General features: G+C 43.3%; 1 protein-coding gene across 2 annotated transcripts; it reads left to right on the top strand.

The window, feature by feature from the left end:
- Positions 1-3,499: 3,499 nt before the first annotated feature.
- NIT2 (nitrilase family member 2) lies at positions 3,500-25,135 on the top strand. Of its 2 annotated transcripts, XR_012715037.1 has the most exons (11): positions 3,500-3,569; positions 10,730-10,848; positions 11,926-12,046; positions 14,128-14,216; positions 16,222-16,315; positions 16,847-16,921; positions 18,763-18,841; positions 20,081-20,179; positions 20,560-20,615; positions 22,396-23,243; positions 23,285-25,135. XR_012715037.1 is itself a non-coding variant. In XM_075263688.1 (10 exons), exons 1-10 carry the CDS (start codon positions 3,545-3,547, stop codon positions 22,482-22,484), a joined length of 846 nt encoding a protein of 281 aa, XP_075119789.1. In that variant the 5' UTR covers positions 3,500-3,544; the 3' UTR covers positions 22,485-25,135. The 2 variants fall into 2 exon arrangements, 1 of the variants encoding a protein (XP_075119789.1); XM_075263688.1 differs by having other exon boundaries at positions 22,396-25,135.
- Positions 25,136-25,780: the final 645 nt, after the last annotated feature.

Here is a 25,780-nt window from a genome sequence, read left to right as displayed (position 1 = left end):
TGACCATGAGGAATGGAAATGCCAAGATTTCACACATTTCTAGGGAATGACAGCTTCATCCACTATTGGATGGCTATTCATAATTATTACAGCTCAGCTCCCATTTGAGTATATGAAATCTGAGCTGCAGCATTGGCACTACATAGTGGGCAGAGGAGTCTGCCTCTGGCTCAAACCACTGTATAGCTCCAGAGCCTGGCAGGAGCTAAAAACAACCGATAGGTGTAGGCCACGGGTCAGATCCCCACCAATCAGATATTGATGCCATCTCCTGAGGATGAGTCGTCAATATTAAGTGCCCAGAAAATAATCTCCTCGTTGTATCCATCACAGCACTACTGGAAGTACAAGCTCGAAGATTCCTAGAAAGATGCTACTAGCTGTATGTAGTGCTGCAATACTAGACAGTTACTGTAAGTTACAGAGTTTAGTACATACCTTTCCTGAGATTTCAATTCCAATCTCATCCAACACCTGGTTCACGATGTCCTGGCTTTCCTCCTCATCCTCAGGAGGCATCAAAGATGTCATCTAGTGTATCATTTACTGCAAAGAAAACCTCACATTAGGGCTGGGTCATATGACAGAGAACTAAAATCTTTTTTTTTATCCAAACTACCGGTCACAGCAAGTTACAGACTATCCAAAGGACCCCCACCGATCATAAGAACTGGGGGCTTTATCTTGGATGGTAGGACAGTGCAGACTGCTCCATTCATTTCCATTCATTTACCTGTCACTGCCAGAGGCAACTGAAACACAGCACTTGACTATCTACCGCTATTCCACTGAAATGAAGGTCATGGCAAGCACTGTCTAACCGGCCGCCACATTCAAAACTGGAGTGATAAAGGACCCCAGGTTTTGTGATGAGTGGTATTCAGACCCCTCACAGATCAGCAAGTTACTCTCTAGTCTTGGGATAAGGGGTAACTTGCTGTGACTGGAATACCCGTTTAAGGATGATTCTAAACTTTACTCTCCATTTTCTACATAAATTGGAGTTTTTGGTTCTCAAGTGGGCCATTGTGGATAAATTACACGACTACTTATACGAAGCCACGTTTGAAGTAAGAACAGATAACAATCCACTGACATACTTCTTGTCAACCGCTAAACTTGATGCTACAGGACATTGCTGGTTACTGGGGTAAAACTACCGGGATAGTAGCAGTAGCGGCTGCCACAGGGCCAGGGACATTAGGGGGCCCGGCGACGGCCGCTACCGCTGTTTTTTTTTTTTTTTTTAAATAGCTACTTCATCCGGTAATGGGCCCTATTTACTTTCTGATCCTGCCCACGGCAGACCCCTGAGTATAATGATCGGAGGCCCAGGGGAGGTAAGGGAACATAAAAAACAGTGTTACTCTCCAGGCAGGCTTCAGGCCTACTTGAGTGACGTCCCTTATGCGTCACGAGTCTCACGACGCAGGCCTGGGTCACATGACGTCATGTATGTCATTGAAGATGGCCAACAACAGCAGGGAGCGCAGGGATAGGTAAGTAACGGTGTTTTTTATGTTTGTATCCTCCCCTGGGTTTCCGATTATTATACTCTGGGATCTTCTTCTTGCACATGCTGGCAGCCATTTTTTTGTGGCCGCTTACGTGAGCATGTGCAGTATGCTCTGTACTCCATAGAACTACAGGAGCGTACTGCGCATGCTCGCATAAGCGACCACAAAAAAAATGGCTGTTGGCATGTGTACTTGGCTGCGCAGGTGTACAAGTGTGACCCCAGCATCGGAAGAAGAAGATGAAGAGGCCGTTGCTGACGACGGAGGCGGCGCTGGAGAGAGTTCTCTGGCAGCATTGGGGATGCCCCCAGAGCTGTTTGAGCGCTGAGGCCCACCCCCAGTGCTGCGAGAGAACTCATTTGCATACCGATGAAAAACAGATTTTTAACCGAACGGCGGGGCGAAGAAGACATCTAAAGGTAGGAGAAGAATAGCCTTTCTTAAGGCTATTCCGACTTGTCAACTAGAAAAAAAAGTTTTTAATGGTAGAATCAGGGGCGTAACTACCTTGGTAGCAGCGGAGGCCACAGGGCCCAGGCCCGGTGACAGCTGCTACCGCTGCAGATTTTTTTTTTTTTAAATAGGCTTTTACCTGCTGGAGTAACTCCAGCACGTAACAGGCCCTATTTACTGCAGTGACGGGGGCTGCCTGAAGATGGAGAGGAGCTGCCTCCTCTACCAGTCCATCTTTTAACAGCAGTAAAGTCAGCAATTGCTGCCTTTACTACTGCACCCAAGCAGGGGCCGCCTGCTGTCCGGGCCCCTGCCTCCCAGCACTTGCATAGTGTCAGCGGGCAGGAGAAACTTCTATCTCCTGCCCGCTGTCCCCAAGCCCTGTGCCAGCATCTATACTAGTAGATTGAAGGACCTGAGATATGATGTCATCAAAGATCCTTTAATCTACTAACATAAACTCAGTGTCTTTTGTGGGTGGAGCTTCCCAGATTGTACAGGTCAGTGTACAATGGGGGGAATGGGTTATAGGCAGTGAGGAAGAGGAGTACATGGGTGTGCAGGGTGTGTGTGAGAAAGTCTGCACCCCCATTCCTTCCTATCTCACATACAGCCTGCACACCTATGTACCCCTCCTACTCACATTCTGCACCCCCCATTCTGCCCTATGTGAGCAAGAGGAGGGAATGGGTGGTGTAGGCTGTGTGTGAGCAAGAGGGTGACCTGGGGGCGCAGGCTGTGTGTGAGAAAGAAGGGGGAATGGGGGTGCAGGCTGTGGGTGAGCAAGAGTGTGGTGGAATGGGGGGGTTCCCCCCTCCAGATCACCCTCTTGCTTGCATACAGCTTGCACGCCCATATACTCCTCTTGGAGGGGGCCCCATGTCAAAAGTTCCCCACAGGGCCCCGCCATTCCTAGTTATGCCACTGGGTAGAATCCCTTTAAGGCTATTCCTACTAGAGATGAGCGAACACTATTTGAAACAGCCGTTTCGAATAGCACGCTCCTATAGAAATGAATGGAAGTGGCTGACACGCAGACTTTGCCGGCGGCCGGTCACTTAACCCCCCGCGTGCTGTTTGGAATAGTGCTCGCTCATCTCTAATTCCTACGTGTGAGAGAGAAAAAAATTCGATGTTATTGATAGAATCCCTTTAATGACTCAGAAACTGCGACAAATAAATGTTCCTAGAACTTTCTAAAACTGGAGCTACAGGAGATAAAGTAATGACTATGGAAGGAGAAACTCAGGTCATTGAAGTACACTACAGTCAGTGACACATGGCTGGTAAACTTGCATTGAATAGCCAGGCAAATGGATATAGAATATCACTGCCCTTTATAGTTTAGGGCCCTTGAAAACTATGTTGTAAAAATATTGACAAAACAATAAACGCCAGTGTGAAACCTGACAAATATCCTGTGAGACTGAAGATGGGGAAGCTCTGTCGCTTAGCAACACACAGGCGGCGGGAAAAAACTACACTTCCCACAATCCTTGCGCAGAGAGCGGACACGCCCACTTCCGGTCTCGGCGGCTGACTGACATGTGAGTGTCGCTGCTGCGGGGGGCAGTATGCAGACAGCTAGAGCCATGGCCAGTAAGTACAGGGTCAATGTCACCCTATTGAAGTATATGGGAGTCCTCTGCTCACCCAGCACTACAGTATATGGGAGTCCTCTGCTCACCCGGCACCTCACGTGCAGATAAAGGGGCGCACTGAGGACCTAAACTTCTCCGCTCACTTGTCTGTTCTGTATCTACTTTGTAATGTGAATAATATGGCAGCATGTTATATTATAGAGCTGTCACATGATCTACAGCAGGAGCTTTATCTGTCACTCTCCAGCTGTTGTGAGTTACAGCTCCCTCTAGACCTCAAGGCATGCTGGGAGTTGTAGTGTCACAACAGCTGGAAAGCCTCAGGGTGCAGAGCCCATAGAGTTTTTAAGGATACCCTTCCCATTTCCCCAGTAAATACTTATATTCTGTAGAATTTAACCGTTCTGGAGCATCTTGTCAATTGATTTGTAAATTTCCAGTAGGAGTAACAGAGGAATGCTACAGAGCAGGATTCTAAGAGAAGACGCTCTATAATATGGGGAATACCAGTATTCCTAGACGTGTCAGGAGAGGGGACGGGTCCGCTGTCAGGTCTATAGGGCCAAGTCAGACTTCATACACACGATGCAGCGTGCAGTTCTAGTGTCCTCTGATGTGCTGGTATTTTTAGAGCGTGTCCTATTCCGTTGTCACAGATCCGAGACACCCAATTAAATCTATGTAAATGGTGGACACTGGAATATCAGCCAAGTATCTGCTGTTAATAATAATAATAATAATGAACAGAAGCCACTTGGATTGAACACTTGGTTGTGTGCACGAAGCCTAATAAAGGGCGGTCATGAGCAGAGGGATCTGTATTTCACTCTGTGACGGTCATTGGTCTATATCGGGGGTAGGAAACCTTTTTGGTACGGCGTGACGGTATAAATAAATAAAATGAGAATGAGGTAACCAGTGTGCCGTAGGTTGTCAGTCCCTACATAAAAGTCATAATAACAGGATTTGTAGCTGTAATATAAATTATAGATTACCTCTGTATTACAGCTGTGTGAACCTGGTCAGATATGTGTTCTGTTAGAAGCTTCCAGTGCGGGTAAATAATTGACACAATAGTTCAGTATACAGTACTGCGTTATTTTATATGTAGAATGCCAGACCACCTATACACAGGAGGATGCTTGATTCTTTGCCATATACACAGTATGATGCCTCATTGTTGGCCTCTCTATACACAGTATGATGCCTCATTGTTGGCCTCTCTATACACAGTATGATGCCTGATTGTTGGCCCCTCTATACACAGTATGATGCCTCATTGTTGGCCCCTCTATACACAGTATGATGCCTCATTGTTGGCCCCTCTATACACAGTATGATGCCTCATTGTTGGCCTCTCTATACACAGTATGATGCCTCATTGTTGGCCCCTCTATACACAGTATGATGCCTCATTGTTGGCCCCTCTATACACAGTATGATGCCTCATTGTTGGCCCCTCTATACACAGTATGATGCCTCATTGTTGGCCCCTCTATACACAGTATGATGCCTCATTGTTGGCCCCTCTATACACAGTATGATGCCTCATTGTTGGCCTCTCTATACACAGTATGATGCCTCATTGTTGGCCCCTCTATACACAGTATGATGCCTCATTGTTGGCCTCTCTATACACAGTATGATGCCTCATTGTTGGCCCCTCTATACACAGTATGATGCCTCATTGTTGGCCCCTCTATACACAGTATGATGCCTCATTGTTGGCCCCTCTATACACAGTATGATGCCTCATTGTTGGCCCCTCTATACACAGTATGATGCCTCATTGTTGGCCCCTCTATACACAGTATGATGCCTCATTGTTGGCCCCCTATACACAGTATGATGCCTCATTTTTGGCCCCTATACACAGTATGATGCCTCATTGTTGGCCCCCTATACACAGTATGATGCCTCATTTTTGGCCCCTATACACAGTATGATGCCTCATTGTTGGCCCCCTATACACAGTATGATGCCTCATTTTTGGCCCCTATACACAGTATGTTGGTGTGGTTAGTGTATTGTACCCTGGTGGTCAGCTGTTCTCTGTGTGGTTAGCTTCTCTTAGGCTCTATTCAGATCATGTTTTACTTCTGTTTAAAGGATGTTTAAAACAAATGCAAACTGAGGCTCCGTTCCCACGGAGTAACACGCCGTTCATTCTAACACGTAAACACGTGAGGCGCTTCAAAACAGATCCCATTGACTTCAGTGTGTGCCGGCTTACACTCGCTACACATTGAATTCAATGACACGTGTGGCGCATTACTCCGTGGGAACGGAGTCTGATAGTGATCTGTTTACATAGACATCAATGTTTAAAAAAAAAAAAAAAAAAAAAAACGGATCAGTTTCTGTTGCAGGACACAAAAACGTAATATATGCCATACTTTTGTGTCCTTTCAAAAAAATGGACAGAAACTGAAGTTTGTTTGTTTTTTAACATTGATGTCTATGTAAATGAATGACCATCCACTGCATCCTTTAAACAAATGTAAAGAAAAAATGTATAAAATTGTGATCTGAATAGAACCTTATTCCTGGTGCTTAGATGTGTGCACTGGTTCAGGGAACCTGTAATAGATGGTCATACTGAATCCGCTAATGCAGAAAAGCCCCAGACAGGAGCAGGATTCGCCATTTATACCCATCATATGTGAGAGCCAATAATTGGGTAAATGGGCACTGGTATGAACCCTTGTGTCTGACTGTTGTCACAAGTACACAGGGCACGATCCGCTTACAAATGAGGACATTTATACTGTATGGGGACAAGTCATTGTATTTAGGCCATGTATATAATATCTTGATACATATGTGACATTTTTGAGACATCTTGATGATGTTTGATAAAACAAAGCAAAAACATTTACGGTATCTGCATTGTGCTGCATCATGGAGTTTACTAGGGAATCTGCTGTTGCTCAGAAGTAACATCTGCTGTATCTGAACATAACCTTACAAATGCCTATTTAAATTCCTTTGTATCCCAAAGAATAGCATAGAGTGCAGTGATATAGTCAGCATTTATATCAGGTAGCGTGCCAGCCAGTCTATTTAATAATTACATATTACCAACTGCGGTTGGCTAATAGGTGAATGAGGTTGTCTAAAGATTAACTGAGGTTCCTGCTTCAGAGGTCTGATCAATTGTTTTTCATCATTTTCTTTAAAGTGAACCTGTCAGGTGATGTTGCAGCCCTGCATGTAGCAAGGCAGGACAGAGAGAGGAGAGAAGCTGAGCTCTGTGATATATAAAGTTATATGATAGAGGAGAGCAGCTGAGCTCTGTGATATATAGGGTTATATGATAGAGGAGAGCAGCTGAGCTCTGTGATATATAGGGTTATATGATAGAGGGAGAGAAGCTGAGCTCTGTGATATATAGGGTTATATGATAGAGGAGAGCAGCTGAGCTCTGTGATATATAGGGTTATATGATAGAGGAGAGAAGCTGAGCTCTGTGATATATAGGGTTATATGATAGAGGAGAGAAGCTGAGCTCTGTGATATATAGGGTTATATGATAGAGGAGGGAAGCTGAGCTCTGTGATATATAGGGTTATATGATAGAGGAGAGAAGCTGAGCTCTGTGATATATAGGGTTATATGATAGAGGAGAGAAGCTGAGCTCTGTGATATATAGGGTTATATAATAGAGGAGAGAAGCTGAGCTCTGTGATATATAGGATTATATGATACATGGAGAGAAGCTGAGCTCTGTGATATATAGGGTTATATGATAGAGGAGAGAAGCTGAGCTCTGTGATATATAGGGTTATATGATAGAGGAGAGAAGCTGAGCTCTGTGATATATAGGGTTATATGATATAGTAGAGAAGCTGAGCTCTGTGATATATAGGGTTATATGGTAGAGGAGAGAAGCTGAGCTCTGCGATATATAAGGTTATATGATAGAGGGAGAGAAGCTGAGCTCTGTGATATATAGGGTTATATGATAGGGGAGAGAAGCTGAGCTCTGTGATATATAGGGTTATATGATAGAGGAGAAGCTTGACTCTGTGATATATAGGGTTATATGATAGGGGAGAGAAGCTGAGCTCTGTGATATATAGGGTTATATGATAGAGGAGAGAAGCTTGGCTCTGTGATATATAGGGTTATATGATAGAGGAGAGAAGCTGAGCTCTGTGATATATAGGGTTATATGATAGAGGAGAGAAGCCGAGCTCTGTGATATATAGAGTTATATCATATAGGAGAGAAGCTGAGCTCTGTGATATATAGGATTATATGATAGAGGAGAGAAGCTGAGCTCTGTGATATATAGGATTATATGATAGAGGAGAGAAGCTGAGCTCTGTGATATATAGGATTATATGATAGAGGAGAGAAGCTGAGCTCTGTGATATATAGGGTTATATGATAGAGGAGGGAAGCTGAGCTCTGTGATATATAGGGTTATATAATAGAGGAGAGAAGCTGAGCTCTGTGATATATAGGGTTATATGATAGGGGAGAGAAGCTGAGCTCTGTGATATATAGGGTTATATGATAGAGGAGAGAAGCTGAGCTCTGTGATATATAGGGTTATATGATAGAGGAGAGAAGCTGAGCTCTGTGATATATAGGGTTATATGATAGAGGAGAGAAGCTGAGCTCTGTGATATATAGGGTTATATGGTAGAGGAGAGAAGCTGAGCTCTGCGATATATAAGGTTATATGATAGAGGGAGAGAAGCTGAGCTCTGTGATATATAGGGTTATATGATAGGGGAGAGAAGCTGAGCTCTGTGATATATAGGGTTATATAATAGAGGAGAGAAGCTGAGCTCTGTGATATATAGGGTTATATGATAGAGGAGAGAAGCTGAGCTCTGTGATATATAGGGTTATATGATAGGGGAGAGAAGCTGAGCTCTGTGATATATAGGGTTATATAATAGAGGAGAGAAGCTGAGCTCTGCGATATATAGGGTTATATGATAGAGGAGAGAAGCTTGGCTCTGTGATATATAGGGTTATATGATAGAGGAGAGAAGCTGAGCTCTGTGATATATAGGATTATATGATAGAGGAGAGAAGCTGAGCTCTGTGATATATAGGATTATATGATAGAGGAGAGAAGCTGAGCTCTGTGATATATAGGGTTATATGATAGAGGAGGGAAGCTGAGCTCTGTGATATATAGGGTTATATGATAGAGGAGAGAAGCTGAGCTCTGTGATATATAGGGTTATATGATAGGGGAGAGAAGCTCAGCTCTGTGATATATAGGGTTATATGATAGAGGAGGGAAGCTGAGCTCTGTGATATATAGGGTTATATGATAGAGGAGAGAAGCTGAGCTCTGTGATATATAGGGTTATATGATAGGGGAGAGAAGCTCAGCTCTGTGATATATAGGGTTATATAATAGAGGAGAGAAGCTGAGCTCTGTGATATATAGGGTTATATGATAGAGGAGAGAAGCTGAGCTCTGTGATATATAGGGTTATATGATAGAGGAGAGAAGCTGAGCTCTGTGATATATAGGGTTATATGATAGAGGAGAGAAGCTGAGCTCTGTGATATATAGGGTTATATGATAGAGGAGAGAAGCTGAGCTCTGTGATATATAGGGTTATATGATAGAGGAGAGAAGCTGAGCTCTGTGATATATAGGGTTATATGATAGAGGAGAGAAGCTGAGCTCTGTGATATATAGGGTTATATGATAGAGAAGCTGAGCTCTGTGATGTACACTCACCGGCCACTTTATTAGGTACACCTGTCCAACTGCTCGTTAACACTTAATTTTTAATCAGCCAATCACATGGCGGCAACTCAGTGCATTTAGGCATGTAGACATGGTCAAGACAATCTCCTGCAGTTCAAACCGAGCATCAGTATGGGGAAGAAAGGTGATTTGAGTGCCTTTGAACGTGGCATGGTTGTTGGTGCCAGAAGGGCTAGTCTGAGTATTTCAGAAACTGCTGATCTACTGGGATTTTCACGCACAACCATCTCTAGGGTTTACAGAGAATGGTCCGAAAAAGAAAAAACATCCAGTGAGCGGCAGTTCTGTGGGTGGAAATGCGTTGTTGATGCCAGAGGTCAGAGGAGAATGGCCAGACTGGTTCGAGCTGATAGAAAGGCAACAGTGACTCAAATAGCCACCCGTTACAACCAAGGTAGCCAGAAGAGCATCTCTGAATGCACAGTACGTCGAACTTTGAGGCAGATGGGCTACAGCAGCAGAAGACCACACCGGGTGCCACTCCTTTCAGCTAAGAACAGGAAACTGAGGCTACAATTTGCACAAGCTCATCGAAATTGGACAATTGAAGATTGGAAAAACGTTGCCTGGTCTGATGAGTCTCGATTTCTGCTGCGACATTCGGATGGTAGGGTCAGAATTTGGCGTCAACAACATGAAAGCATGGATCCATCCTGCCTTGTATCAACGGTTCAGGCTGGTGGTGGTGGTGTCATGGTGTGGGGAATATTTTCTTGGCACTCTTTGGGCCCCTTGGTACCAATTGAGCATCGTTGCAACGCCAAAGCCTACCTGAGTATTGTTGCTGACCATGTCCATCCCTTTATGACCACAATGTACCCAACATCTGATGGCTACTTTCAGCAGGATAATGCAATGCCATGTCATAAAGCTGGAATCATCTCAGACTGGTTTCTTGAACATGACAATGAGTTCACTGTACTCCAATGGCTTCCACAGTCACCAGATCTCAATCCAATAGAGCATCTTTGGGATGTGGTGGAACGGGAGATTCGCATCATGGATGTGCAACCGACAAATCTGCGGCAACTGTGTGATGCCATCATGTCAATATGGACCAAACTCTCTGAGGAATGCTTCCAGCACCTTGTTGAATCTATGCCACGAAGAATTGAGGCAGTTCTGAAGGCAAAAGGGGGTCCAACCCGTTACTAGCATGGTGTACCTAATAAAGTGGCTGGTGAGTGTATATAGTTATATAATAGAGGAGAGAAGCTGAGCTCTGTGATATATATAATATATAGATATAGAAGAGAGAGTCCTGTATCGGTGTATATCTAGAAGGTTGTCACAGTAAGAAGACCCTAGAGCTTACACTGTTTTCTCCTTATGAATGTACAGACTAGCTAATGCCCATGTAGTGACACTGTCCTATATGTCTTCACATATTCTTTATTCTTTTTTTTCTCTAGAATTCAGGTTGGCCTTAGTGCAGCTCTTGGTGACCCCGGTGAAATCCGATAATCTGAAAAGAGCATCTGAGCTGATAAAACAGGCGGCACATCAAGGAGCGCAGATCGTGGCCCTGCCTGTGAGTATGTGTGTGGGCACAGCTAAGTCAGATATAATGGTTGTTAGGGATCTGAGTGCACTTTTCCCATCTCTTACCTTATTTGCACAGGTCATAGTAGATATTGTGTAAACCAGCCACTGAACAAATAGGTTACGTCACTGTATCTGTGTATCTGTTATGTGCTGCCATCTCTGTCCAAAATTTGTTAATAAAGTATGTTACTTATTAATGACATAAATGCTGCCAGAAAATCAGAAGTTGTTTGAAAGTTTAGGTATGCATTAACCCCTTCCCACTTCATATTATACTATTGTGTTGCACTGATCGTGTAAATAACACTCAGCGCTGTAATAGTATGGCGCTGTAATGCCACAGGCATCGGAGCTATGGTCTGCAACATTACTGCTGGCACTCTGCTGTACTGCACAGCCGAGGCTCAGGACTAGCTGCGGTGTTGGAAGATATTTGACTCCAGCGGATTAACCCCTTGGATGCTGTGAGCGATAGTGATCACGACACACAGGGGGTCCAAGCGGTTCAACCAGGAGGCCGATCAATGCCCTTGTGACTGTATATGCCCATCACACATAATGAGTTCAAGTCCCAAGGGACAGGTAAAAATGTAAAAATAAATAAATAAAAATCAGTAATTGACAAGTGACTTTGTCAATAGGGCATGTTAGGATCCATTCACATGGCAGAATTTGCCCCTAATTTCGAGGCAGATTCCACAGTGTTGTAAGCGGCCATTTTCTTGTGGCCGGCCGGCATGCGCAGTCAGCTTTGCCCGAGGCCTAGAAGTTTGAAGCCAACCCCTGGAAGAAGATGCGTCAAGACCCCGTTCCTGAAGAAGATGGAGGCGGCACTGGAGAGTTCTCTGGGACGCCCCCAGTGCTGCAAGAGAACTCATGTGCATACCGTTGGGAAAACAAGATTTTAACCGAACTGCAGGGCGGAGAAGACATCTAAAGGTAGGAGGCGAGTAGCCTTTCTTAAGGCTATTCTGATACGTTAGGGAGAAAAAAAAAGTTTTTAATGGTAGAATCCCTTTAATTATTGAATAATAATCTGACATTTATGGTTGTTTGTTCCTAGGAGTGCTTCAATTCTCCTTATGGTACCAATTTCTTTCCCGATTATGCGGAGAAGATTCCTGGACAGTCAACACAGATGCTGTCAGACTTAGCCAAGGAATGTGGGATTTACCTAATAGGAGGTTAGTGTGCATGTTATAGTAAAACAGAGGCTCAGTGGTTAGCACTGTTGCCTTGCAGCACTGGAGTCCTAGGTTCAAATCTGACCAAAGACAAGGTTTCCTTCCACACTCCAAAGTCTGAATGACTTTGTGAGCCCTATATGGGACAGTGATTGGCAGTGTTTGTAAAGCGTTGCAGAATATGATGGCGCTACATAAGTAAGCAACATGGATAATAAAATATATATTATACAGCTGCATATAAATATCCTATTCCGACTGTGTTTTCAACCAGTGATATCTCTGGAAATAATATAGATAGCACAGAAACCTTAGTGTCATATGAAAGAAGAAGAGAATCTCCTCTTTCATAGTTGAATTGACCCTCCCCTCGTTTTGTCTGCGTTTTACGCAGCCCCTACTCCATACACATTAATATTCAGAAAGAGACAGAAACGACTCTCAATATAGAAGGAAGGGAATAAACAGATGCAGGATTTCACAGAAAGGAGCCAAAATTTAATAAAGCATAATAGAAAATTTACTAATGACACAAATACTGCCAGAAAATCAGAAGTTGTCCAAACCTTTAGTTACTCTTTAAAGGGGTATTCTTGTCACAGGCATATATTACCTTTTCAGTGGATATCCCATTAAAGTTTGATAGGAGTGTTTCCCAAAGATGGGACCTGTATCTATCTCGAGTCGACAGACTGGTGCCACGGGTGCTGTGAAGACCCATGATCCAGGCAGAATGTAATCTTTGCTTTTAACAATTTGTGGGGTTCCCAGCATTATAATGTGGTATCACTGTTGACCTTTTGTACAGTCCCCTCTCTTCTACGTAGGCCACTATGACCACTGACTGTAGAATTTTTTCCTCCTACCTAACAGGCAAACATTACTTGCATAGATTTCAGAGTTGTTCTCTGACTAAATCTTTAAATATATTTCGTAAAAGCATGCCCTCCTAACAACAAATGTATATGTATAGCAAAGATGAGTCCTCGGCGTAGATGGCGGATGTTTGCTGTATTTTATAGCATGCACCTGCCAGTAACGGCCACCAACCATGGCTGCTAACTACATAGATACTACAAGCCTTTGCGGTGCATTGGTGCCACCATATTGGTTTAAGTTGCTGATTCCTCAGTTGACATGACAGACTCCCAGGCCAGTCATCACAGATCTTCTGTTATACCCAGTGCCAAGCTGAGTGTAATAGAAGTGTAGCATATGCACAATATACTGCCTTTTTAAAGCATTGCGGTATATTGTATGAACAATCAACTTCCTGTCCAGCTTTAAAACCTCCTATAGGCACTCAGAATAAAATAATTAAAAAAACAAAAGTTTAAATAGTTTTAAAAAAATCTAAAAAATAGAGATGAGCGAGTAGTACTCGATCGAGTAGGTATTCGATCGAATACTACGGTATTCCAAATACTCGTACTCGATCGGATACTACTCGCTATTCGAATGTAAAAGTTCAATGCAGAACCAGCATTGATTGGCCGAATGCTATACAGTCGACCAATCAACGCTGGTTCTTCTACCTTTAGAAGTCTTCTCCGTGCAGCTTCCTCGTGGCGTCTTCCGCTCTTCATTCACTCTGCTAGGCATCGGGCCTGGGCAGAGCCGACTGCGCATGTCTGCTTGTAGTGCGGACATACGCAGTTAGCTCTGCCCAGGCCCGATGCCTGGCAGAGTGAATTCAGAGCCGGAAGACGCCGCGGGGACGCTGCACGGAGAAGACTTCTCGCAGGATCCAGCCCGACCCTCACTCGTGGACTTGGTAAGTATAATTTGATCAAACGTTGCCTACCCCTGAAACGAGCATTTTCCCCCCATAGACTATAATAGGGTTCAATATTCGATTCGAGTAGTCGAATATTGAGGAGCTACTCGAAACGAATATCGAACCTCAAACATTTTACTGTTCGCTCATCTCTACTAAAAACCACAAAACTACAATTTTTAAATCGCTCTCCTTTCACCATTTTACAAATTAATATAAATAAGGCAGGAAGGAGAAAACAAGAATCAAAAATTTGCCTCAGCAGGATGGGGTTAAAAAGTAATCTCTCTCTTGTTTCTTTAAGGTTCAATTCCAGAAGAGGATTCTGGGAAATTATACAACACTTGTACAGTTTTTGGCCCAGATGGTACATTGCTGATAAAGCACCGAAAGGTAATAGACTGTCTATACCAGCCATGATGCCTACAGACATTGGACCCTTACCAATTTTATTATTCATGACATGTTATTCAAAGGAAAATGATCAATATAAAATATAATTTTAGTAGAGAAGGCTAAAACACTAAAGTCCACTGAACCAAATAACACCAAGTGCCCCAAATTATCAAAGGAGCCAAAACATGTCACTGAGGGAAACAAAAATCTTCAGATGCTATGGTACCGACACCAAGGGCCCTCATGAAATTTAGGGTCACAAGAAAAAAGGCGGATGCATACCATAGTAACATCACCTAAACCATAACCTCATCCCTAGTCTAATTGGGATCGTCAAGGGACAAATATCTAAACAATGTGCCTATCAATACAATAAGTAAGACACAAAACTGTCACATAACAAATAGATTGAAATAACCCAAGTTATGGTGGTCTGGTTGAAGCCCAAGTATACGGACTCGTTCACACGGGGACAGAGGGGGTGGATTTTGGCACGGAATCCACGTCATAATCCGCCTCCTCACAATGGTGGTCTATGGAGACCGCTAGAGATGAGCGAACACTGTTCAGAACAGCCGTTCCGAACAGCACGCTCCCATAGAAATGAATGGAAGTGGCCGGCACGCAGGGGGTTAAGCGGCTGGCCGCCGACAAAGTCAGCGTGCCAGGTGCTTCCATTCATTTCTATGGGAGCGTGCTGTTCAGATTGGCTGATCCGAACAGTGTTCGCTCATCTCTAGAGACATGTCACTCACAGAAAAAAGAAGTGAGCTGCCCTTTCTTCAGGCGGATTCTGCGGCTCGTTGAGCCGCCATGTCTGCTTCGTGGCAGCACCCTCCGAACTAGGCCCATTCATTTTGGGAATACTCCGGAGCAGGAAGACGCGACTGACAGTCGCGCCAGGCATATTTTGCTCCCGATTTTTGACGCGGCTTCCTGCATCGAAGTCAGGACCAAAATACACTATTCCATGCTCGTGTGAACTAGGCCTTAGGGTCATTGTACCATCAGTAGTCAGATGAATATAATTGCTAGATGCAATGTACCCCATAGTGTATGTCTTGCAACCCCCAGGGGTACACTCTGTGGCTAAGAACCATTGGTTTACATGCTGCACTGCATGCAGGTTCACCCTGCCCAGGATGTACACTCTAGCCTGGCCACAGGTGCCATGATTACTTTAAAAGTGCAATGAGGTTCGTGGGCACATCCATCAATAATGAGCGAGTGCTGAGTTTCATTTATCACAATAGTGAGGTTGAGCAACACTGGTATAAGGGGACTCTGAATCGGGGGCATGGTACAATAAAAGGTATGCTAAACCCCGCTTATAAATGATAAGACCCACTCCTCACACAATGATTAGCCAATAAACATAGCAAACATCAACCCACAAACCATAGCAGATCACTCGCCATGTTATATCAAATGCACATGGTGCTGTTGATATAAAGGTGAATGTGAGTATGACACCATTGCACTTGCTCAGGATTTTGACGCAAACATTATACGTGTAATGAGTATGTGCATGACGTCATCACGCTTGCACAATACTGTAAGGTATCTGACATTAACGATGACCTTACAAGGGAAGATATGTAGCGGCACTCAAGAAATTTCCTGCAGAAGTTTTATTGTAAGTAGTTACATCACAGGAAACAGTATGGCGGCACCATCCACCAATGCCTGATGAAGGGACCTGTTAACTATGAAGTAACTACCTATAATAAATCTGCTGCAGATAATCTCTTTGAGTAATGTCACGTATCTCTGCTTTTACGTTCTACTTGGTCAGTTCCTACAGTGAACGTGCACCCAAACTGTGTTGTGCCAGACGTGTGCCATTCTGCGCCACCCTTTTTTTTTTTGTCAGTATGTGTCCATTTCCATGATACTCAAATGGAAATTTCCATTCTTTCCTATTTTTTTGTCATGTGTAGTATGTAGTTAGACAACAAGGGATCTAACTTTAGTCTGTCTTTCTATTGATTCACTTCCACAGGTCCACTTGTTTAATATTGATGTGCCGGGAAAAATTCGTTTTCAAGAGTCTGAAACACTAAGTCCTGGAGACGGCTTCTCGGTATTTGATACACGTATGTTATCCAGTACCTTGTATACTTGGTAGAATAGCGCAGTGGAGAACATAAGTGTCTCTCATCTCTAGTAACCAGGTGTTGAACACTATGTTCCACTCACACCTCATAAATGATAAGAAACCTGAAAATGGAGAGGGTAGCGTGAAATACAAAATTGTTTTGCAACCCAACTATCGTATCAAACAAATCTGTCCCATAGTTTTGTGGGAAAACATTCAGTAGTACTTGCATTTCTTAAAGTGACTCTTTGCTCATGCTCGGTTTAGGAGTCCAGGGGGCGGTCCTAAATGATGATGGACGGCTGTTTGTCTATACACCCTGATACAAAACTATATATCAATTGGCTCAGCTCCTCACCTCCGTTACAGGCTGCCTGCTAATAGAAGTTTTTATGGTGACAGCCCTGATAGAAAATTTCCATGGATAGCAGTATACGTTATTAAACAGGTTTAGCAAATACCCAAATGTCGATTTGTATTAAAGCTTTCGATGAACTAATATTGATCTATTGTTTTTTTTTTTCAACAGCCTTTTGCAAAATTGGAATAGGTATCTGCTATGACATTAGGTTTGCAGAACTTGCCCAAATTTATACCAAGAGAGGTGAGAATTTGATATTGTCTTTACTTTCTTTTTGTGTATTTACAATTTTATCTAATATTTGTGCGGTTTATTTTGTAATGTTATAAGATGTTATTTGATATACCAGAAGTTTATGGGGATGTCTTAGAGTATGTTCACACGGCAGAAAAATGATGTGAATGTGAGGCGGACTTCTGCCTCAAATTCGTCTCCATTTTCCCGCCCTTCAGCTTTCCAGTGCAGCTTTTACTCTTTGATTAGACACAGATGAATTGGCCTGATCAGAGTGCCGCACCGCAGTTTCTGCTGCTGAATCATCCGCAGCAAGATTGAGCAGGTTGCGGTAATACTGCCAGTTGTTGCTGGTGGGGATACTTGGTCCTGCTCCTGTGTGGCTTCTCTGATCCAAACCCATTAGCTGTAAAATCGCATGGCAGCACCTCACCTTGCACCCATGAAACGAGGGAGGGGGGCATAAGGAACACCTTATCCTGGTGAAATAATTTAGCAAGGACAATCCAGAGGAAGTGAATGGGCCCCATCTGTGTGGTTGTCACATGACCAAGACAGATTTTTGTCGACTGAATATTAGCAGTGAACGTTCCTATTGAATAGTTGCCAGCAGAGATCGTAAAAAAACTGCAGGGAATTGATACAGTAAGTATATTGGAAGTGTATGCAACATCTCATTATAGAAAAGATTGACATTTACACTATGTGATCAAAAGTATCCGGACACCTGGCTGAAAATGACTTACAAGTTGGTGGCGCCCTCCATCAGTGCTGGAATTCAATATGGTGTTGGCCCACCCTTAGCCTTGATGACAGCTCCCACTCTCGCAGGCATACGTTCAATCAGGTGCTGGAAGGTTTCTTGGGGAATGGCAGCCCATTCTTCACGGAGTGCTGCACTGAGGAGAGGTATCGATGTAGGTCGGTGAGGCCTGGCACAAAGTCGACGTTACAAAACATCTTAAAGGTGTTCTATAGGATTCAAGTCAGGACTCTGTGCAGGCCAGTCCATTACAGAGATGTTATTGTCGTGTAACCACTCCGCCACAGGCCGTGCAGTATGAACAGGTGCTCGATCGTGTTGGAAGATGCAATCGCCATCCCCGAATTGCTCTTCAACAGAGGGAAGCAAGAAGGTGTTTAAAACATCAATGTAGGCCTGTGCTGTGATAGTGCCACGCAAAACAACAAAGGGTGCAAGCCTCCTCCATGAAAACACAACCACACCATAACACCACCGCCTCCAAATTTTACTGTTGGCACTACACACGCTGGCAGATGACGTTCACGGGGCATGTGCCATACCCACACCCTGCCATCGGATCGCCACTTTGTGTACCGTGATTCGTCACTCCACACAATGTTTTTCCACTGTTCAATCGTCCAATGTTTACGCTCCTTACACCAAGTGAGGCGTCGTTCGGCATTGACCTGTGTGGAACCCAATCATCTGACCATGTTCGAAGTCCGTGAGTTCCGCGGAGCGCCCCATTCTGCTCTCTCACGATGTGTAATGTCTACTGAGGTCGCTGAAATGGAGTAACTGGCAGTAGGAGGCAGCACAATGCACCTAATATGAAAAACATATGTTTTGGGGGTGTCTGGATACTTTTGATCACATAGTGTATATGGTGGAACCAGAAGGAAGGAAGGGGTTAAAGGGATTCTCTGCTTTGGCTCATACGAAGGATCCCTTGACAATTAACAGATCACAAAGATTCCCTCCAAGGGGATCCCTGGGACAGCCTCTGTTAACACATAAGTCCCTAATACTGTCTATCGAAATTAATTTTCTAAACTTGGCCACCTCTTTATCAGCTGACATTTTTGTTTTTCTGCCCTAAATCTAGGATGTCAGTTGTTGGTGTATCCAGGAGCATTTAATATGACAACTGGTCCAGCACATTGGGAATTACTGCAAAGAGCCCGGTAAGTATTAAAAAAATAAAATAAATTGTCATGGCAGTCAGGAAGCCTCTAGGTTGTCATATGCAGATGCCTATTAGGTTCTGCCAGAATCAGGACCTAATAGGTATTTGCTGAAATGTACAATATACTGCAATGCAGAAATACTGCAGTACTTTGTTCAAGCCATCAGGTCATCCTATGTTCAAGTACTATTAAAAACCTTTAAATGTAAAAAGTGTTTTAAAATGAATACAAGTTAAAAAAAATCTATCCCTTATCCCTTTTCTAATACAAGTAAAATAAATCAAAAGGCATAATTGTCATGCAGGGCACTTCAGCTGTGGTGAAACTACAACTCCCAGCATGCACACCCTGCTGTTCTTAGAGCTCTCATAGAAACAAATGGAGTATGCTCTGAGTTGTAGTTTTATAGTAGCAGGCGTGCCAAAGATGGCTGACTTCTGTGATGCACAGGTAATCCACCCATGTAACATTTCCCCAGAGATGGCTCTACACATAACATAACTATAATTCAGCCAACAACTATCTCTCCTGATCCTCCAAGCGTATGAACAATTGGCTTGGGCGATCAGTGCATGTATAATGAGGAAGAAGCCATTGTGAAACACATCAGGCAGCAGTCTATCTAGTCATTAATAAAAGGATTAGACATGTTAAATCCAACCGTTCGACCAGCCGATCCTTACATCTTCCCCCAATGTCTGTCAGGAGGTTTCCATACACATGAAGGAGTCTGCTGGTCCCTTCAAATTCAGAGTGTCCAGACAACAACCATCTACTGTATATGGCCAGCTTAAGATGCTCAAACAGTCTGTGATAGTAGATCATGTATAAAATCTAAGATCTACCCATGTGTTTAGGCCCATATAACCTCCATTCCACAGTAATCTTACCAAACGTGGGCTGCTGGGTTTAGTGTGCCTTACTTATATATGGGCTGCAGAGTGTTAGGAAATGTTGCACTGAGCCATATTAGGCCAGGTTCACACCTGCACCAGGCGCCAAAACAGCAGTTACACATAGGCGTCGGCGGACTGCAATGACTATATTGGGGTCCAATGGGTATCCATTTTTATACTTGGTGTCAGAGAGAAAAATCCTCTGTGCACGACTTTTCTCTGTGACGATTTTTAGCATCTCCAATGGCTGTGGAGTCTCTGATGGCATAGACATGAACTCAGCCTTAGTCTACACACATTAGTGTTTGTTTGCGTCTAATATTGAATTATGTTTTTTTAGGGCTTTAGATAATCAAGTGTATGTAGCTACTGCGTCACCTGCCAGAGATGATAAGGCCTCCTATGTAGCCTGGGGACACAGCACTGTGGTCAGCCCATGGTAAGTACCGCTTTGTATTAACATTAGAAATATATGTTACTTTTTCCTTTAAGGGGAGATACATATAGCCCCAGTTTAATAAGACAGTTTGTATGATGTATCAGTGATGTTTCCGTGTACAACATGTAATACATTATTTCTCCTGTGGTGGCGCTGCAGAAGAATTGAATGCTTGCTGCTTGGTTCCCCCACAGTGGGATAAACTTTACCGTTTGCAGTTTACAATGGGCAGCAGCCGGACACAGGTCTCTGCTTTAGCTAACTGTATACAAGACTCCCCTCCATTATCTACAGTACATAAGGAAACAGGAAGCAAGTCGATGGAATTGTCAAGTTTTCTTGTGGCTCTTATGAATATTATTGGCTGTTTGTTTTTGCAGGGGAGAGGTTGTTGCAAAGGCTGAAGCAGATGAGACCATCATTTCTGCAGATATTGGTAAGTAAGCAATGGCGTAAATAGGAATGGCGGGGCCTTGTGGCGAACTTTTGACATGGCCCCCCCACCCCCCACCGGCACTGGCGCCGAAGACCTCAACCAACCCCCTCCTACACATTCCTGCGCATTCGATTATGCCCCATAGTGGCTCCTGCACACAGTATTATCCCCCATGGTGGCATCTGCACACAGTATTATCCCCCATAGTGGCCCCTGCACACAGTATTATCCCCCATAGTGGCCCCTGCACACAGTATTATCCCCCATAGTGGCCCCTGCACACAGTATTATCCCCCATAGTGGCCCCTGCACACAGTATTATCCCCCATAGTGGCCCCTGCACACAGTATTATCCTCCATAGTGGCCCCTGCACACAGTATTATCCCCCATAGTGGCCCCTGCACACAGTATTATCCCCCATAGTGGCCCCTGCACACAGTATTATCCCCCATAGTGGCCCCTGCACATAGTATTATCCCCCATAGTGGCCCCTGCACACAGTATTATCCCCCATAGTGGCCCCTGCACACAGTATTATCCCCAATAGTGGCCCCTGCACACAGTATTATCCCCCATAGTGGCTCCTGTACACAGTATTATGCCCCATAGTGGCCCCTCCACACAGTATTATCCCCAATAGTGGCCCCTGCACACAGTATTATCCTCCATAATGGCCCCTGCACACAGTATTATCCCCAATAGTGGCCCCTGCACACAGTATTATGCCCCATAGTGGCTCCTGCACACACTATTATGTCCCACTGTGGACACCCATAAACAATTATTATACTCTGGGGTCTTTTCAGACCCCAGAGTATAATAATCGGAGACCCGGGGGAATAAAACCATAAAAAACCACTGTTGCTTACCTGTCCCCCGGCTCCTACGCTGTCTTCTCTGCTGCCGTCCTTCTTCTATGACGTCAGACATCACATGACCTGGGACGGAGGCCTGGCAGGATCGTGGAGAGGTAAGTAACAGTGTTTATGTTTTTTTACCTCCCCCGGTCCGCCAATCATTATACTTGGGGGTCCGAAAAGACCCCCGAGTATAATGATAGCAGCGGTAGCGGCTGTCACCGGGCCCCTAATGTCCTGGGCCCTGTGGCAGCTGCCTCTGCTGCTATGGCGGTAGTTACGCCACTGTAAGTAAGACGTTTCCTCCCTATATACTCCTGTATCTCATTGGTAACATGAGTAACAGGCAGGGCATTCTTGGTAATAGAAGAACTTTTGCATCTTTCTAGGGTGACTACCCTACTGTATATATAGATATATTATAACAATCGACAATAGACATCCCTCCAAGGATTTGTCTGCTCCATATATGTTTTATTGTTGCATCAAGATCCATAAGACATCACTTCTGCCCCCTTGCACACACTTCTCTCCGGGTCTTACTGTTGGGGACTACTACAAGATATTCCCTTATCACGTAAGTAAGAAAATTATGATAAGAAGTTCATTCCTTACGGTTACCTGAAATTTAATATACAACTACTACTTATGGCTCACAATGTTATAATACAACATATGTGTCACAGACTAATTCTTGGAGTGCTCTACTGCCTTTATAACTTTTACTGGATGTCTGATTCTCTAGGCACACACTCTCCTTAATGTGTACGATTATCCCCTGACCCTGGTCTATAGTCTCTCACTCTGCCAAATCAGAATCCCTGCGCTATGCTGAGGAGGTCCAAAAGACCGAAACAGCGCTGTCCATAGCTGGGACATCTCGTTATATGTCACAGTAATGAATCTCTTTTCTGTTTTTTAGATTTGCAGTATCTGGCAGAGATTCGTCAGCAAATACCTATCCACACACAACGCCGCCATGATCTCTACAGTGTGGAAGAGAAGAAGTAGAACTATTCCTGGCGGTCTGCTCTCTATGTTCTCCACAGACAGCACACAGTCCCATTGATTTGAAAGGGTATGTGTAGTCACGCGAAATACAGTTTTTGGTTTTTTTTATGGACCAGACATGTCTATTGAAGTCTAGTTAAAAAGAAATAATTGATCCATTTTTCACAGATGTGCCATGGGCAGAGTGAGGAAATTTTTTTTTTTTTAAGACTGACCTTCCCTACACCAGTCTTAATAAATTACCGGGAGATGCAACTGAGATATTAAGATGATTTAACCTCTTAATTCTGGCACATATCGAGAGGTCTCGAAATCTACTCCAGTCACAAACTGGCATACATTTCAGGTATATCTCACACCAGTTTTCAGGTGTTAGTAAATCTGTCAGACCAATGCGTCGCCAACCCAGCCCGCCTTAATCTGACCCACTTTTCTAAAAAGTGTCAAGCGGGTTGGAAAATGGAGAAAATGTTACATTATGGCATAAACAGCCATGAGGCAAAATCCACTACTTTTGACCCAGATAACTGGCAGGATTTTTTTTTGTTTTGTTTTTGTAGTAATTTCCCACAAAGGCCTCCCTAAAATCAAAAGGACTGTGTGCCGTCTGTAGAGAACCTGCGTAGCTCATGTCCGTAATTTACAGACTTCTTAATCAGGTCAAATTCATTATCGCTATACTGATATTAACGAGGATGATTTGTTTGTTATTTGTGGAACTGAATGGTATATTCACAAGGCTATAGATTTTACTTCAATGTTACAGTCGTCTATTTCTTGTTTAAAAGGGTCATGCACAGGACTCCTGGTCTATACAGGTTATGTGTGCTACATACAGTGTCAGGCTGAGCCACCGAGTACCAGAGGATCATTTGACTGGTGCAGGCTCGAACACAATAACGTTCCAGCAGAAGACACCCAAATGTAACTATATTGTTTATTTAGTAGATGTTACTAGAGGGTTGCCCCCACAATCATTTTATCTGGTGGGTCCAGGAAAGTTTAGTCTGCACATAGTATACATCCTGACTACATTGCTCATGTTATTCCACTGACTACTGCTATATTTTTTAATGGCGGTATTTTTATACTGAGCATTGGATATTGAAGAGCTTCTGGGGGGGGGGGTAGAGTATTGTTGAATATATGACAAGTCCACAGTAAGATTTCTCCCCTAAACCACCCTAAGGGCTAGTTCACACGGCACGGATTTTGACGCGGAATCCGCCTCAAAAATCGGCCTCCTTATAATAGAGTCCTATGTAAACCGCTAGCGTTCTTTTTTTCCTCTAGCGTTTTTTTTCTGCTAGTGGAAAAAAGAAGCGACATAACCTTTCTTCAGGCAGATTCCGCCTGCAAAAACCAACGTGAGTCAATTGCAGGCAGAAAAACCGCTAGCGGTTTTTGGCAAAAAAACACTTCAAAAGTTTTTTTCAAGGTGTGATACTGGAGGAAAAAAGCCAAAACTAAAAACGCTCCAAAAACCGCCTCATGTCAAAAAACGCTTCAAAAAACCATTTCCTAATTCCTGAAGCTGATTTTTTTTCCTGACCAAATTCCTCGACACCTAACTACGTGTGAACTAGCGCTTAGATTGTTATTTATAGAACAGTTACGCAAGTACAGTTTCTTCATTTTTCTTCTACATACAGATATCTATGGCATACTTTGGGTTTGTGCATTCATGATAAGATGTGTCTGTAGTAGATTCTTGAGAAATGATCAGAAGTCTCAAAAAGTTCTCGGATTTGCCTCCACTTGATCGGTGTGGGGAAAGGGATCAACACTGTATAGGTCCTGTCGACACTTAAAGGGGTATTCCCATGTACATAATTATTTTTTAATTTGTAGATAATTAAAAGTTAAACATTTTTGCAAATATAAGTAATTAAATATTTTGCAGCGGTTTAAAGATTTTCTCTAAATATCTTGTGGTCACAGTCTGTTGTTTTGATTGCTTGCCATGGATACGACCATGAACGCAGAAACTTTCTAAGGTCAGAAAATCAGCCATGATGTCCTTATTGTGGCCGGATATCTTCTCATACATGTAGTGTCCCTGCCTGATAACCCAGGTACAATAAGAAAATCATAGCTGGGTTCCTGACAAGTCCCAGACCATAGAAAGTTTCTGCATTAGTGGTCGTATTCACTGGCAACCAATCAAGACAACAGACTGTCACCACTAAGATGGTTAGAGGAAATCTTTAAATCGTTGCAGAATTTTTAATTACTTATATTTGCAAAACTGTCTAACTTTTAATTCTCTACCAATATAGATATGATTATGTTGATGGGAATAAACCTTTAAGTCTGAAGATCGGTTGTGGTGTCAGAGGTGGGATTACTTGTGATCGTAGAGTGTTGACATATTCTAGGGATACACCGACACTTTATGAGATGGCAATACCCCATTTGGGGAAGTCTTTTTAAAGACGTTTTCCTTTACATCACTCTCTGTGAAGAATTCTGGTCCGTTCTAATTTCCCAGCTCCTTTTTGATTTACTGACCTATCTTGCCACGACTCTACGGGCACAATCTACACTTTCCTGGTGCACTAGTTTTTGGGGCATATTCCCTGCAGTCTGTATACTTGCCTGTTACACAGTTTTATTCTTATGGAAATCATGGTCAGAATTATTTTTTTTTAATAAAGTATACCATTAAATTATATTGTATTGTCGTCTGTGTTAAATGTATTTACAGACTTCTTACAACTGCCATAGGATATTTTCTTGCCGCTTCTTTTGGATCCTGGATTCTTCTCCCATTGAATTAAACAGCATTCATACAGCTGAAAAAAAAAAAAAAAGCCTCCTGTCCTATCTTGAGACAACATAAACCCTCCAAATCCTATGAAGCCAATGAGAAGCTGATTTACATTACCAGCTGCCATAAAACTCCAAAAGAAGCACCAAAAAAACTCACTAGATATGAAAAATTGCATTAAAAATGGAGCTAACTTTGCAGGTGCTTTTTCAGATCACCATGAGGTTAAGGTCCTATGTCATGGAAACGCATTTTTGGCTGTTGTGGAAATGCAAAGTGAATAGGATTTTGGATAATCTCTCCCACACATCTGGGTATAAAAAGCTGCGGAAAAACTGCTATTTCAAAAACGCATGCAATTTTGCCAAATGCAGCATATTAATTTTAACTGCACAATTGTAAGTGTTCCCTATAGATTTAATAGGGGAAAGAAAAAAAGAAGAGAAACACACAACAAAACTTAATGAAAAATGTTTTTGAAAAAAAAGCGGGGTCATCCAATAGATCTATCCCTGTAACCTGGTGA

The sequence above is a fragment of the Leptodactylus fuscus genome, chromosome 2 (genome assembly GCF_031893055.1).
Source record: "Leptodactylus fuscus isolate aLepFus1 chromosome 2, aLepFus1.hap2, whole genome shotgun sequence".
NCBI lineage: Eukaryota > Metazoa > Chordata > Amphibia > Anura > Leptodactylidae > Leptodactylus > Leptodactylus fuscus.
This window is presented reverse-complemented; position numbering and strand designations above follow the sequence as displayed.